At 44.7% G+C, this 16,761-nt stretch overlaps 1 protein-coding gene and 1 pseudogene across 1 annotated transcript; both read left to right on the top strand.

The window, feature by feature from the left end:
• LOC139262528 (ferritin, higher subunit-like) lies at positions 1 to 5,233 on the top strand. The gene is made up of 5 exons (XM_070877698.1): positions 1 to 87; positions 1,387 to 1,401; positions 3,811 to 3,957; positions 4,362 to 4,487; positions 5,072 to 5,233. Exons 1-5 carry the CDS (start codon positions 1 to 3, stop codon positions 5,231 to 5,233), a joined length of 537 nt encoding a protein of 178 aa, XP_070733799.1.
• An 8,848-nt stretch (positions 5,234 to 14,081) lies between these two features.
• On the top strand, positions 14,082 to 16,358 carry LOC139262527 (ferritin heavy chain, oocyte isoform-like; annotated as a pseudogene).
• The last annotated feature ends 403 nt before the right edge of the window (positions 16,359 to 16,761 follow it).

The raw sequence follows: 16,761 nt of genomic DNA, 5'->3' as shown, positions 1-16,761 counted from the left end.
ATGGCTTCTCAAGTGTGTCAGAACTACCACAAGGACTGTGAGGCTGCTGTTAACCAGCAGGTCAACATGGAGCTCTGTTCCTCCTATGTTTAAGTCTCGTATTTCTGAGCACTTCACAATGGAACCTCTGCAATGTGAATTTACTAGATTCTATGCTGTATCCTGCCCACTTGATGCACAGTGAATTAATTTGTTAAATCTATACTATAATAGAAATTATCACCTTGTGTATTCATTAACAAACTGCCTCTCTGTTCCATGCAGTACCTGAGCCATATTTGGAGAATCTTGATGACTTTCTTTCCTGGGCTCTTGTGAGCTTGTAGTTGAAGTTTATTTGGAATACACCCTGCATTCAATGTATGCAATTCAGAATTCCCATCCTCATTTCTAAATCACTCCATAGCCTTTCCCTACCTTGCTTTTTGCAATGAGGGGATTCAGTCTTCAAATTAGAACCAGACCATTTAGGGGGGGGAAGTCGGGAAGCAATTTTTCTCATTTGTGGTGGACTGGAACATATACACTCTCTCTCTCTCTCTCTCTCTCTCTCTGCTTTCCACATTCCACCCACCCAACGCTGTGGTTGCCAAGGCAAGGTTTTTGTTGGGTAAGGGGATTAAGGGATTAGAATATAAGAAATAGGAGTAGGCCATTTGGCTGATCTTCTCCCTGAATTCCACCTTCACGCACTATCCCCATAGTCCATAATTTATTTCATTCCCAAAAGTCGATTGAACTCTGTCTTGAATATACTCAATGACTGAGCATCCACAGTCCTCTGAGTGAAGAAATTTCAACTCCTCTCAGTCTTTAATGGCCCACCTCTTATTCTCAGACTGTGACCCCCTGGTTCTAGATTTCTCCAGTTAGGGTAAACATTATTTCTGCATTAACCCTGTCAAGCCCCTCAAGAATTAGATTTGCACCTCATTCTACTAAACTCTAGAACATTGGCCCAGTCTACTCAATCTCTCTACATAGGGCCATCTCCTCATTCCAGGAACAAGTCTAGTGAACCTTTGTTCCACCTCTAAGGCAAGTATGTCCTTTGTTTGGTCAGGAAACCAGAACTGTACACAGGGTATTAAGAGATGGCGGAAGTTATAGCAGATGCATTCTTTATAATCTACCAAAATTCTCTGGACAGGTACCATCGGATTGGAAAGCAGCTAATGTAACGCCTCTGTTTAAAAAAGGGGGCAGACAAAAGGCAGATAACTATAGGTCGATTAGTTTAACATCTGTAGTGGGGGAAAATGCTTGAAGCTATCATTTAAGGAAGAAATAGTGGGACATCGAGATAGGAATAGTGCAATCAAGCAGACGCAACATGGATTCATGAAAGGGAAATCATGTTTAACTAACTTACTGGAATTCTTTGAGGATATAACGAGCATGGTGGATAGAGGTGTACTGATGGATGTGGTGTATTTAGATTTCCAAAAGGCATTCGATAAGGTGCCACACAAGGTTACTGCAGAAGATAAAGGTACATGGAGTCAGAGGAAATGTATTAGCATGGATAGAGAATTGGCTGGCTAACAGAAAGTAGAGAGTCGGGATAAATGGGTCCTTTTTCGGGTTGGAAATCAGTGGTTAGTGGTGTGCCACAGGGATCGGTGCTGGGAGCATAACTGTTTACAATATACATAGATGACCTGGAAGAGGGAGACAGAGGGTAGTGTAACAAAATTTGCAGATGACACAATGATTAGTGGGAAAGCGGGTTGTGTAGAGGACACAGAGGCTGCAAAGAGATTTAGATAGGTTAAGTGAATGGGCTAAGGTTTGGCAGATGGAATACAATGTTGGAAAATGTGAGGTCATCCACCTTGGCGGGGGGGGGGGGAACGGTAAAAGGGAATATTATTTGAATGGGGAGAAATTACAACATGCTGCGGTGCAGAGGGACCTGGGGGTCCTTGTGCATAAATCTCAAAAAGTTAGTTTGCAGGTGCAGCAGGTAATCAGGAAGGCAAATGGAATGTTGGCCTTCATTGCGAGAGGGATGGAGTACAAAAGCAGGGAGGTCCTGCTGCAACTGTATAGGGTATTGGTGAGGCTGCACCTGGAGTACTACGTGCAGTTTTGGTCACCTTAATTAAGGAAGGATATACTAGCTTTGGAGGGGGTACAGAGATGATTCACTAGGCTGATTCCGGTGATGAGGGGGTTACCTTATGATGATAGATTGAGTAGACTGGGTCTTTACTCGTTGGAGTTCAGAAGGATGAGGGGTGATCTTATAGAAACATTTAAAATAATGAAAGGGATAGACAAGATAGAGGCAGAGAGATTGTTTCCACTGGTCGGGGAGACTAGAACTAGGAGGCACAGCCTCAAAATACGGGTGAGCCAATTTAAAAACTGAGTTGAGAAGGAATTTCTTCTCCCAGAGGGTTGTGAATCTGTGGAATTCTCTGCCCAGGGAAGCAGTTGAGGCGAGCTCATTGAACGTAATCAAAGCACAGATAGATATAGATTTTTAACCAATAAGGGAATTAAGGGTTTTGGGGAGCCGGCGGGTAAGTGGAGCTGAATCCATGGCCAGATCAGCCATGATCTTGTTGAATGGCAGAGCAGGCTCGAGGGGCTAGATGGCCTACTCCTGTTCCCAATTCTTATGTTCTTATGTATTCTCGGTGTGTCCTCACCAATACCCTGTATAATTGTAGCAAGACTTCTTTACTCTTAACATTTGTTACAAAGGAATTAGATTTCAACATACCATTTGCTTTCCTAATTATTTGCTAGATAAATGGAGTTAGCTACAGATCTGACCGAATTGAATGGTGGAACAGGTTTGAGGGGCTGAATGGCCTGCTCCTGTTCCTAATGTTCTTGACCTCTTCGCTTTAGGTACCAGTTTTTGCCCTTCTGTCTTTTCTCAAACTCCCTTTTGATTTTATTGGTGGTAAAGCCTTCAGCCATGTTTCCCCCTACTTGGTGGAACTCTCCCTCAACCCCTCTGCTTCTCCTGATCTTCTTTGATGACCTCAAACTCTGAGGGGTGGTAATGGTTGTCTGCTGGAATGCCTTGATATTTAGTGCTGTAGGTATGAAATGAATGCTGCTTAGTTTTGCTTCCATGGGATGAATGTAGCCAGTAACACTTGGGCCAGATCTACTATGTGAATTGTGCACTGTGACTAAATCGCTACTTTACTTTACTTCTAGTTCCAGTAGTGCCCCTTGGCTAGCCTATACACAGTAGATTGGGTTCAATAAACCATGATTGCAGTGGTACTGTTAATAATCTTTCACTAATTTCTAAACCTACAATTGAGTATAGGGTGCCAAGATTAAGGATATGGTTTTGAGCTTGTTCTAACAAAGCTGAATTGATAACCATGGAATACTACAGCACTGAAGGAGGCCATTTGGCCCATCATGCCTGTGCTGACTGTTGGCTGGAGCTATCCAACTAGTCTCTCTCCTGCTTGATCTCATAGCCCTTTAGATTTGTCCATATTAAGTCTTTTTTTTTAAATGTTGCCATTTAATTTACTTCCACCATCCTTTCAAGCTGCCCATGCATTTTAAAAAAAGTTACCTCTGGTCCTCGTCCTTTCGCCAATCACTTTTTTGATTTTCCATTAGCCAGTTTCCCTATTGCTAGGGGATTATTCATTCCACCACATTAGTGAAGTCGGTAGGCAGTTGCGAGCTTGTGTAATATTGTACATGGAAATTCAGGGAGACTTTGAATTATTTGAAGGAAGCAAAATTGAGTTTGGCTTTATGTACAATAGTGACAATAATAGATCTGCCATGTGATACCCAACCAATTTTCTGATCTTTCTGCAGTCCTTCTACTTTGACCGGGATGATGTTGCCCTGCGTCACTTTGCTGAGTTCTTCAAGGAGCAGTCACATGAGGAACGTGAGCACGCTGAGAAACTAATCGAATTCCAGAATCGGCGTGGAGGACAGATCATTTTGGTGGACGTCAAGGTTTGGCTCAATAAATGAGGTGCCTTTTGTCTGGCTCTCCTTAAACTGATTGCTCCCAATACATTCTAAAGCAGTTGGTTCCAATTTACAGCACAGAAACCAGCCATTCTGACAAACTGGTCTCTGCCAGTGATCAGGCTCCAAACATCTGCTCCCACCTTGCTTTATCTAGCAACAGATCCTTCTATTTCTTTTAACCTCGTGTACTTATTTAGCTTAAAACCATCTGCTATTCACCTCATCAATTTGACTCCAGTGGTTGATGGCTGAATGCAGTAATTCTATATTCTAACACATTGGTTCATGGTATCCTAGACTTCTGATGCCATTTTTTCATCCCTTATTTCCTTCAAACTTGTGTTTTGTTTAATCCATTGTCAAGGAACTGTGACTTTCTTCTTCAGAAACCAGAGCAGGCGGAGTGGAACAATGGTCTGGAGGCGATGCAGAGAGCTCTGCAGATGGAGAAGAATGTGAACCAGAGTCTGCTGTATCTGCACAAACTCTCCACTGGGAGCACTGACCCTCATGTAAGTACCTCATGTAGGTTTCTGGATAAGTTGGAGGTGGTGGAACCTTGCTATCCTTGAGCTGTTTCAAAAGATCTCTGCCCAAGAGCTTTATGTTGGGGTGGGTTTTGTCATAAATGTAACAACACTGCAATACTGAATATACGTAAGAAATGCACACCTTGACCACGGGGTGAACTTGTCGCAGACACTCCTCACCTGGTCATCCAGGTATATAAAGGGAGGTCCCATGCAGGGTCATCACTTCTTATTCCTGTGATTAAAGGTTCAGGTCATGGAGTGACCTTGTCCATATAATGTGCCTCGTGTGGATTTGTGGTATTGTGTAAGGATTTACAGGTTTTTTTGTGGGGGGTGAGTGGGGTAGGAAAGGACAGGAGGTCGGTCTATTGTGGACATTGACTAGTACATGTGTCCCAGCAACTATTGTGCACAAGTTTAATCTAAATGATCCAGTAATTCCATTGATTTCAATTGCACCACTTAACTCCTCCAGTTCAAGACGATTAAAATCCAAACTCCTGAGGGGTAAGCTCCAATGTTCCTTGATATCTGCTCCATCTTAACTAGTTTCCCTCCTTCAGTTGTGTGACTTCTTGGAGACCCACTACTTGGATGAACAAGTGAAGATGATCAAGAAGCTTGGCGACCACATCACCAACCTGAAGAGACTGGGAGCCCCTGAGAATGGCCTGGGAGAGTATCTGTTTGACAAGCACACACTATGTGTGTGTGCGCGTGTGTGATCTGGAGCTTGGGCCAAAGTAACTGTTTCCACTGGTAATAAGTAGTCTTTCTGCTATTTGCATCAATGGTAACTGATGCAATACAACAAACTCTCAATTGCTGTAATTTTGTTAAAATGCAAGGAGAGTTTGCCAATGAATTAGAGTAGAACTATTTCATTCCCAGGAACAATCCCAAAATATATATATTATTTCAGTGGGAACCAAACTCCATATTGTTGCTGCTGACTTGCTGGTCAGGTTTGTGGATACAGTAGCACAGAATGACTTTGGTGAGAGACCAGCAATGTCTCAGCGCATTGTGGGAGCTCCCTGAATCCATGGTATGGAAGTGGTTGGTGGTCTCAAATCAACACCTCCCACATCAGTTTGAGACCCGGGAATTATAGCAGTGAACAGAATACTCAGTTATAGACAGATCTTTTGGTCTCAACCGTCACAATGCTTTTATTCAAATTAAATCTCACACATGCTTCTTGTAAAACACACCCTGCTAGCATAAAACAAACAAACACAGCACAACAAACAACACTGCGTGCCCCCCCCCCCCCCCCCCCAAAATCGCAAAGTAGCCACAACTAATAGTCCTGCTTGGACCAATAGCGCACCACTGAATCTGTGCAACAGACTGTGCGTATGCCTATGATCCGCGCAGAACCTCCCTACTAAACTCCTTAGGTTTGGTTGGGTCACACGACACCCCTCCACACTATGCGGTGGTCTAAACGATGTGTGGGTTGGGATAATGCTCATCAGTTACCCCTTTGCCTTACTCACTGCTTCTCCAGACGAGGTGTATCTTCTGGTTCCGTATCAAGCTGTGGTTTCCAAGTCATAATTGAAATAGCGAGGTGCTCTTTTTTTCAAAGATGGTTTCTTCTTTCCGCCCCAGATGGAGTGCTCGGTCCTTGAATGCATTGAATGAGGCAAGCAAGTGTCGAAGAGAGAGAGAGATGGCAGCAAACTGACACTTCTTATACCTGAACAATGCTTGCTGAATCCTCGTGCCAAAAACCAGTCCTTTGCCTGAGGCAGTCCAACTAAAGAGCATAAATCACATCTCCGGCCTGTACCTTTGTTACTGGGCTCCTCCTGGGGATAAAAGCTCCAATGAGTCTGGCCGAATGAGTCAGCTTCCTTTGTCCTGAGGTTCCTGTGTTCAGGGCTATCTCATTCCACTTTGATAGCTTGAGCACTGACCAGATTATCTGATCACACACTGATGGAGGGCCCCTTTGTCATGTAATGGGAACCCATTAGCCATCTACCTGTGATGAGGTTCCTGCTTTCAGCCATTGACTATCCCCACGCACCTGATGTGTATTCCTGTAGAACACGCCTAGGCCTGTCCCAGTCATACTGTCAGCTCTTCTGCAGTAAATGAAATATGGAAAAGCAATGTCCAAACTTAAAGTCCAAAATCCTGAAGTTTGTGTCGATGTTTGCGCTGATGCTTACAGTACTAAAGGCAATACAATTGGGTGATTGGGAAATGCAGCTGAAATGCCATATTTACTTACAAGCCACTGGCCACTTGGGGCAGAAAGTGTGAATTCCTTTTGGGGAGAGGATTGAACTTGGTTCTTAACATTTTTTCTGTGTTTGTCTCTCTCTTGATTGAATAACCTGTCTACCTCGGTTCTTACATGAATAAGAAGTTTTCAAGGCATTAAAGGGAGAGGTAATCATGAACTGTACTCGAATAAAATGTAATCCTTCTAGAAGGAGTAAATGTATTAATTAAACACACAAAGCAGTTAACTTAAAACACCAAGCAAGAACAATAGATATTTCTCCTGCCCGCGGACCCTTCAACACTTTCTGTTACAGCAATTAATAAACCCAATACAGCTCCTCCATAAACATATCCACTTGTGCATTCAATACCAAATAACAATCATCCTCTCCAAATCCTGTTGGATCCCCATGTGTCTCCTTCACCGCAGGAATGGATTCAAATGTTGACACTACAACTGTATTTATCCATGTCATGTTTTTGCACCTAAAATTTCATCTAACAACCATCTGCCGAGCCAACTGACTTATCTGTGTCCTAAAGTTGCTTACAGCCTTCCTCACAGTTAATCTATCTGATCCAATATCATTTCCATCACAAAGACCACGTACTTCTGTTATGTGTGGAGAAAGAGTCAGACTGAACACTGTGAGCTCAAAGTAAAGTGTGACCTTTGTCTTTTATTGCAGGTCTCCAGAGTGCTTCTCCAATCTGTGAGGCCTCCTTAAATACCTGTGCTCCCAAGGGATTGTGGGATCCCTTGGGACTCCAGGGGATGAGCCCTCTGGTGGCTGTACAGAGTATCGACAAGTTTACATATATAACAACACTCCCCCATAAAGTTAACAGTGTAATTAGAAGGTGAGTCGATCTGGGACCTTTCTTGCCCTGGTTGATCGTCTCGGTGTGAATGCCGGTATTAGCGAATCATCTATTGTGCCCTGGCTGGGCTGCTCTGCCGCTGGCCTTGCTGGGCTGCCCGGTGTGGTGGGTCCTGCTGGGCTGCTGTGGATGATGGGTTCTGCTTCATGGCCAACCGCGGTGCCAGTTGCCACTGGTGTGTATGTTGGGGGGTCAAAAAATGTAGGGTCCAATGTGGGTTGCTCAGGTTAGTCCGTGAATCTGAGTTTGATTTGGTCCAAGTGTTTCCGGTGAATGAGTTAATTTGAAAGTTTGACCAGCAACACCCTGCTCCCCTCTTTGGCCATGACAGTGCCGGGAAGCCACTTGGGACCTTGTCCATAATTCAATACAAATACAGGATCATTGATTTCAATCTCGCATGACACATTTGTGCTATCATGGTATGTACTTTGTTGAAGCCGCCTGCTCTCTATCTGTTCATGTAGATCAGAGTGAACTAACGAGAGCCTTGTCTTAAGTGCTCTTTTCATGAGCAGTTCAGCAGGTGGGATCCCAGTGAGCGAATGGGGTATCGCGCGGTAGCTAAGTAGGACTCGGGATAGGCGAGTCTGCAGTGAGCCTTCCGTTACCCTCTTTAAGCCCTGCTTGATGGTTTGCACTGCTCTCTCTGCCTGACCATTGGATGCTGGTTTAAACAGGGCAGATGTGACATGTTTGATCCCGTTACGGTTCATGAATTCTTTCAACTCAGCACTGGTAAAACATGGCCCATTGTCGTTCACCAGGACATTGGGTAGGCCGTGTGTGGCAAACATGGCCCGCAGGCTTTTAGTAGTGGCAGCGGACATGCTCGCCGACATTATATCACATTCAATCCATTTGGAGTACGCATCTACAACCACAAGGAACATTTTACCCAAGAACGGGCCTGCATAGTCGACGTGTACCCTAGACCATGGATTGGAGGGCCAAGACCATAAACTTAGCAGCGCCTCCCTGGGTGCATTGCTTAGGGTCTGGCTATCGCTTTCATCATTACGATGCCTGGGTGGGTACTGTGGAGGTCACTAACGAAGGTGTCTCTGCCCTTCCTGGGAACCACTACTCCATTGCCCCACAGAAGGCAGTCTGCCTGTATAGATATTTCATCTTTGCGCCACTGGTACGGCTTTATCTCTTCCTGCATTTCCACTGGGACATTGGACCAGCTCCAGTGAAGCACACAGTTTTTCACGAGGGACAATAACAATGTGCTGAGACCCGGTAAGAAGTTACCAAAATAGTTCAGGTGTCCTCGAAATGACTGCAGCTTTGTCACGTTCTGTGGCCTCGATGCGTTCTCGATTGCCTCCACCTTCGAATTGGTGGGCCTCATGCCGTCCGCCGTGACCTTCCTCCCCAGGAACTCCACTTCAGGCACCAGGAAAACGCACTTCGAACATTTTAACTTGAGCCCCACGCAGTTGAGTCCACTAAGAACCTCCTCCGGGTTCTGCAGATGCTCAACTGGATCCCGACCTGAAACCAAGATGTCGTCCTGGAAGACCACAGTGCGCGGGACTGACTTCAGGAAGCTTTCCATGTTTCTCTGGAATATCGCCGCCGCTGATCAAATTCCAAGCGGGCATCTGTTATCAATGAAAATACCTTTGTGCGTGTGGATGCAGATGAGGCCCTTCAATGATTCCTCCAGTTCCTGCATCATGTAGGCTGAAGTCAAACCCAGCTTCGTGAACATCTTTCCTCCCGCCAGCGTTGCAAAGAGGTCACTGGCCTGTGGTAGCGGATATTGGTCATGCAGGGAGAAACGATTGACAGTTACTTTGTAATCACCACAGATTCTGACGGTGCAATCTCCCTTGAGGACTGGGACAATAGGACAGGCCCACTCATTGAACTCGATCATTGAAATGATGCCTTCTGTTTGCAGCCGGTCGAGCTTGATATCTATCCATTCTCTCACCATGTACGATACTGCTCTCGCCTTCTGATGGATGGATCTGCACTTTTGCTCCTTGGAATTTCCCGTGCCTGGTTCGAACAGCGAAGGGAACTTGTTTAAGACCTGGGCACACGAAGTGTCGTCAGCGGGCGATAGGGCTCGGACGTCGTTCCACTTCCAGCATATCTTTCCCAGCTAGTTCCTGCCGAGTAGCATGAGACCATCGCCCGGTACCACCCAGAGTGGTAGCTTGTGCCATGCTCCATCATAGGAGACCTTTACAGTAGCACTGCCCATTACGGGAATCAATTCCTTTGTGTAAGTTCTTAATTTTGTGCGAATTGGAGTTAAAACTAGCCTTGAGACCTTGCTGCACCACAATTTTTCCAAAGTCTTTTTGCCCATGATTCACTGGCTCGCACCTGTGTCCATCTCCATTGACACCGGGAGTTCATTTAGTTCAACATTCAGCATTATCAGGGGACACTTTGTGGTGAATGTGTGCACCCCATGTACCTCTGCCACCTCGGTCTGATGCTCTGGTTCATCGTGATCCTCCGTGGATCTGTCCTCCTCTGCACCATGGTGGTTTGCAGGATTTACAGCTCGCCTGCACATACGTTGGAGGTGCCGCATTGTTCCACAGCCCTTGCAACTGTACCCTTTGAATTGGCATGAATGAAAACAATGATCACCCCCGCAGCGCCAACAAGGTGTTAATGGCCTTGCATTCATCACCCTTGATGGTGGACTCTGAGACATCTGCGGACGTGCAGCTGCAAGCATGCATGACCTGCCCTGTACATTGCGATTTGAAAACAACATCACTTTTTTCACAGTACTTGTAGCAACACTTGTGTGCTGAGAGATTTGCTTCATATTGTCACTGGTGGCAATGAATGCCTGGGCTCTCGCTATGGCTTTACTCAAGGTTGGGGCCTCTACAGTCAAAAGTTTGCGAAGTATGGTTTCGTGGCCAATGCCAAGTACGAAAAAGCCTCTGCGCATGTGCTCCAAATGTCCTTCAAATTCACAAAGTCCTGCAAGGCATCTTAGCTCGGTGACATAATTCGCTGCTTCCTGGCCTTCAGAACTTTTGCAGGTGTAGAACCGTTACCTCGCCATCAGAACGCTTTCCTTTGGGTTCAAATGCTCCCGGACCAGTGTGCACAAATCATCGTACGATTTCTTCGTGGGTTTCGCTGGAGTAAGCAGATTTTCATGAGGCCATATTTTGGTGCCCCACAGACAGTGAGGAGAATTGCTCTTCGTTTGGTAGCGTTCTGTTTTCCATCCAGCTCGTTGGTTACGAAGTATTGATCGAGTCAACCCACAAAGGTTTCCCAATCATTTCTCTCCGAAAATTACTCAAGGCTGCCCACTGTTTTCTGCATCTTTGCGTTGGCTATCTGTATCTCGTTGCCAGTTGTTATGTATGGAGAAAGAGTGAGACTGAGCTCAAAGTAAAGTGTGACCGTAGTCTTTTATTGCAGGTCTCCAGAGCGCCTCTCCAACTTGTGAGGCCTCCTTAAATACCTGCGCTCACAAGGGATTATGGAATCCCTTGGGACTCCAGGGGATGAGCCCTCTGGTGGCTGTACAGAGTATATACAAGTTTACATATATAACAACTTTCATCTCCATAATATTGCTCACTGCCTTCCCAGTCTATCTGCTGCCGAAACTCTCTTCCATGCCTTTGTCACCTTTAGTCTCGACTATTCCAAAGCTCTCCTGGCCAGCATACCATCCTCAACTCTCCGTAAATATCCGCTCATTTAGAATTCTGCTGCATGTGTCCTATCTTAAGAGGACCAAGAGGTAAAATCAAATGAGAGGGTGGGGATGCTGGAAAAAATTCAAAATTAAGATGAACAAAATGAAACTGGAAATCTGATGGACAAAAGGAAGAGAGCTGAAGAGAGAGGACGGCAAAGCAGGATTCTGAATGCAAGAGAGATGAACAAAATAGAGGTGGAGGAATTTGAAGGGACAAGAAAGCAAAAAGAGCTGGACATTTTGAAGGACAAAGTTGGAGAGAGATGCAGACCAGTGAAAGAATAACTGAGGGAGAGTCAAAATAAACAGAGCTACAGTATCTGAGAGTTGGAGATTGATAAATCAGAAAGAGGATTTAGAGAATATAATGAAGACCAATTACAAAAGGAAAGGTTGGATAAAAGAGACAATATCAACAAAGTTACTTCCATGGAAAATTCGTTCTAAGCGGATAGATTTACAATTAATTCATCATATTTAGTATATTTTCATGACTGACGTTTAGTATGTTTGTTATGATTTAGTGTAATGCGAACTGAAATTATTCTGATTCTGTAACATTTAGTCTAACTTTATTAGAGATGTTTATAACAAAAGTTAATTTGTTTCCAAAATATGCTCAGATTTGAGAGATGAATGAATGAATTTACATATGTGGCAAATGATCTTCAGGTTGCCACTGGATGTTAGCTTAATAAGGAAGCTTAAATAGTTTAGTTCTTGTGGCGGAGATGCGCTTAGAGATCGTGGCGGAAGTGCGGCGAATGTTTGACAGAGGAGCAGAGAATGTTTGTGGTGGAGGAGCGGCGAGAGATCGTGGCGTAGGTGCGGCAAATGTGGGTACGGTGCCCAGAAGAGCGGAAGACCCAAGGGCAGCAAGGGCCAGACCACACTGTGATATGTGTGCGCACTAGGTCCATGCAGCAGAGCAGGCCTCCAGGTCATCTTGGTTACCACTCGCCACGGGATAAAGGCCTAGCTCGGTCAAGCCCGTGTGGTGGCTGATGTGCAATTCTAACCACGATAATAAAATCCACACACAGGCATCTTACACCCCTTCAATTGGAGTTCAGGACTAGAACATCGGGTCCTTCATTGAGAGATCTATGATCTCCTGTGAAAGCAAGTCATCCTTGTTCGAGGGACTGTCTATAATGCTGATGATTTATCCAATGTTTATAAATTAATTTGTTGAGAACTGCAGTGAGTGAAATGAAATTGCCGTCTTCAGTCATTCCTCTCTCAAAGTTTCCAGTCACCTTATCCGATCTTTGCTATTGTATGAAACTTCATAAATTGCAAAGGAAGCTTCTCACCACCTTGGGCTTTCTGTGCCTATCACCATCCCTACTCCCCACAGGGAGTGACACTGAATTCAAAGAGATCCTGTGCAAAGTATCAATCAAAGGTTCCCCCAGATTCCGTAACCACAGGCCTGAATCAAAGTCTCTGGTGCCTACCTGGGTGGCCATTGAGTGTGACCATGTGATGTCCATCAGTTTGCTCAAAGCCCTTTGTGACTGCATCATAGATCCTTCAACCAATACAGGTATAAATACCCGATACATTTTCGGTTCAGGTGGTTCAACATTCTCTCTCTAGCCACTCTATCAAAACTTTTCATAATTATAAGGACCAGTGGTATGATTGGTGGCTCTTGATCTGAATCACTGCCACCCCCTTTGACCCATCTAAAACAGAGTTTTAATCCAAGCGAACGCGTTTCATCAGCTAATCCAGGACTGAACCACTTCTGCACTGAAACCAGACATCACGGCTTTGGATCTCAGAGAAACACCAACATGAAAGGCAAAGGACCAGAGAGGAGAGATGAGAATTGTTTTTACACAGCGAGTTGTTGTGATCTGGAACACACTGCCTGAAAGGGCAGTGGAAGCAGATTCAACAGTAACTTTGAAAAGGGAATTGCATATATAGGAGAAAAGAAAAACATTGCAGGACTATGGTGAAGGAGCTGAGGAGTGGGACTAATTGGATCACTCTTTCAAAGAGCCTGCAAAGGCACAATGGGCTGAATGGCCTCCTTCTGTGCTGTATGAATCTATAATGAGGCACAGTTACAGAACAACTGAAGAGGGTGTAAAAAAGATTTACAAGGATGATACCAGAAATGTGAGGGTATACCTATCAGGAAAGGATGAACAGGCTGAAGGTGGCCTAATAAAGGTCCTTACAATTATGAAAGCTTTGAAAGAGAGAATGTTTCCACTTGTGGGGTAGAGCAAAACTAGAGGCCATCAATATAAGATAGTCACCAAGAAATCCAATAGGGAATTCAGGAGAAATTTATTTACGCAGAGAGTGGTGAGATTATGGAACTCACTACCACAGGGAGTGGTTTAGGTGAATAGTAGGGAAGCATTTAAAGGGAGGCGAGACAAGCATAAGAGGGAGAAGGGAATAGAGGCTTTTTCTGATAGATTTGGACAATGAAAGACGGGAGGCTCGAGTGGAGCACAACACCGGCATGGGCTGGTTGGGTTGAATGGCCTGTTTTCCAAAGCTCTGATTGGCTCTGGGCCTCAACCTCCCGCCCCTAAACCCCCTCTCCTTTGTTAATTGGTGCTTGGATTGAAGGGAGATTCCTGATTGGCTATCAGGGATTGTCAATCATCATTGGTGCTGTCATTCCGTGTGTGAATGCAGGCTGCCCCAGTAGTATAAATACAGGTGCATGTGAGAGAAAGGATTAGTTCTTGAATTGTGCAGTAATATACATAGTCATGATGGCCTCCCAAGTGTGTCAGAACTACCACAAGGACTGTGAGGCTGCTGTCAACAAGCAGATCAACATGGAGCTCTGTTCCTCCTATGTTTACCTCTCCATGGTGAGTCTTGTATTCCTTGTTGCTGCATTCTGAAAAGTTGGATATTCTCCAGTCCCATGAACTGGCTTTAAGCTGTATTTCCCTGAACTTCCTTCCCTGGGAGAGCAGAGTCTTTGGGCAGTGAAGACTTCAGGTGTGTAATACAGACAAACTTGTTGAGTTAATGGACTGCTCCCTGTAGCAGTTGCCCTCTTGAGGTTTAATATCTGAAACCAGCTCTGCTGCTGCCTGAGTGTGTGACAGAAGAGCACAAACCTGATCAGGGGCCTGTTGACCTGAAACAATGTTCAGTTTCATTGGGGGGACTGTTGTGAGTGAAATGTGGGCAGGTTTTCACTAGTGTTCTCATTAATTGGAGGTGAAGTACTGAGAATCCTGGTGTTGGAGCCTTGCTGAGATCTCTATTACACTATTACTGTGTAAACTACTGGAGTGGAGGATTTTTCTCACTCCATGTCCAATCTTGGATTAGAATGGAAGAATAATTTCTATAGTGCCTTTCACTACCTTGGCATGTCCTAAAGTGCTATGTAGTCAATGAAGGTGTTAAGTGTAGTTACCTGTTATGTGGAACATATGAGCAGGAGTGAGTGTAGGCCATTTGGACCCTCATGCTTGCTCTGTCGTGCAATCATCTTCCTCAACTCTACTATCCTGCACTGTCCCCATATTGCTTGATTCCCTAAATATCCAATGATCGTATTGATCTGTTTTGAATATGCTCAACTGCTGAGCTATTACAGCCCTCCGGGGTAGTGAATCACCACCCACAGAGGGAATTTCTCATTATCAATCCTAAATGGCTGACCCTTGGTTCTCGACTCCCCAGCTAGGGGAAGAAACCTTCCTACATCTCCACACACCAGCCCTGTAAGAATTTTGAATGTTTCCCTGAGATCCTCTTTCTCTGGAAGAATGGAGGCCTAATCTACTCAATTTCTTGATCTTTCACATCCACCTGAGGACAGACACAGCCTTTGTTAACAGTGTTTGTGAATGATGGGAAGTATTACTTGTTCAAGAGTAGAATTGAGTTTGATTTGACATCTTTCATCCTGTTATTGGGAGGAGCAGCTATCCAACTTCGATTAGTGAAGCGAATTGCACTTAAGCTAGTTCACAAATGGTTGGTATTTTTGTAAGATTAAGAATTCACTAACTGCGGGGGGGGGGAAATAATCTTGCATTATCTATGTCTGAAGAAGCTGTTTAAAATTCTCTCTGCAGTCTTTCTACTTTGACCGGGATGATGTTGCCCTGTGTCATTTTGCTGAGTTCTTCAAGGAGCAGTCACATGAGGAATGAGAAACTGATGCAATTCCAGAATCGACGTGGAGGCCGGATCATCTTGTCTGACATCAAGGTTTGTTTCAATAAACAACTAGCTTTCTTTCTGGATTTGATTCCATGGTCCTGGTGGTGGAATGCAATAATTGCATCATCCTGTGACACATTGTTTATGGTTATCTGGATGTCTGGTTGCTTTTTCACTTGTCTTCCTTCTACTTTCTCATGTATTTTGTTTAATTGATTGTAAGTGAATGGCCTGTGACTTTCCTCTTCAGAAACCAGAGCAGGATGAGTGGAGCAATGGTCTGGAGGTGATGCAGAGAGCTCTGCAGATGGAGAAGAATGTGAACCAGAGTCTGCTGGATCTGCACAAACGCTCCACTGGGAGCACTGACCCTTATGTAAGTGTCTCATGTGGGTTTCTGGGTAATTTGGAGGTCGTGGAACATTGCTGTCCTCAAGCCTACACCAAAGATCTCTGCCCAATAGTGTTGTGTTGGGGTTTCTCTCCTGGGTTCTTCAGTTAATTGGGGAGAGGACCGGGAGGTTGGCCTACTGTGGACATGAATGTGTTTCCAGGATTTAAGTACCCATTGTACAGAGTTACTGGATCATTAAAGCAAATTTACATCAATCTTAATTACCCCATTAGACGATGCCCCAGTCCAAGAGGATTAAAATCACAACTTTCAGATACTGGCCATAACTTGTTTTCCTCTTCTCCTTCAGTTGTGTGACTTCCTGGAGACCCACTACTTGGATGAACAAGTAATGATGATCAAGAAGTTTGGAGATCACATCACCAACCTGAAGAGACTGGGAGCCCCTGAGAATGGCATGGGGGAGTACCTGTTTGACAAGCATAGCCTTGGAGAGAGTGACTGAAGCTTGTGTTCAGTCCCTGTGTTTATATAATTGAGGAACCCACCCCTCCAATTCTGCAGGGAATGGGGGCTTGTGACTTTGTACAAAGAGCTGAGACCTGGGCTCTTGATGTGAAATGTAAATAAACTGTTCAGTGCTGTCTCCTGTTTTTTGTCTCCTTGTAAATTTGAATGAGTGGTTGCTTATTTTCAGATTAACTTTAGGCCAGAATTACACGGGGCTCTGTATCCACTTTATTGCCCTCGCTCCTTCTCGTGCAAGTCTGATTTTTGTCTGGATTATCAGGCTCCTGCTTTGAAGATCTAATTTAATTCACAATTTGCATCTGAGCCACAGGTGACACTGTTGGACAAAGAGGAAGGTTTTAAGGAGTGTCAGAGGTGAGGGAGAGAATTTTTAGGAA

Source organism: Pristiophorus japonicus, chromosome 4, assembly GCF_044704955.1.
Source record: "Pristiophorus japonicus isolate sPriJap1 chromosome 4, sPriJap1.hap1, whole genome shotgun sequence".
NCBI lineage: Eukaryota > Metazoa > Chordata > Chondrichthyes > Pristiophoridae > Pristiophorus > Pristiophorus japonicus.
Note: the sequence above shows the minus strand (reverse complement) of the source record. Positions and strands in the feature narration are given on the sequence as shown.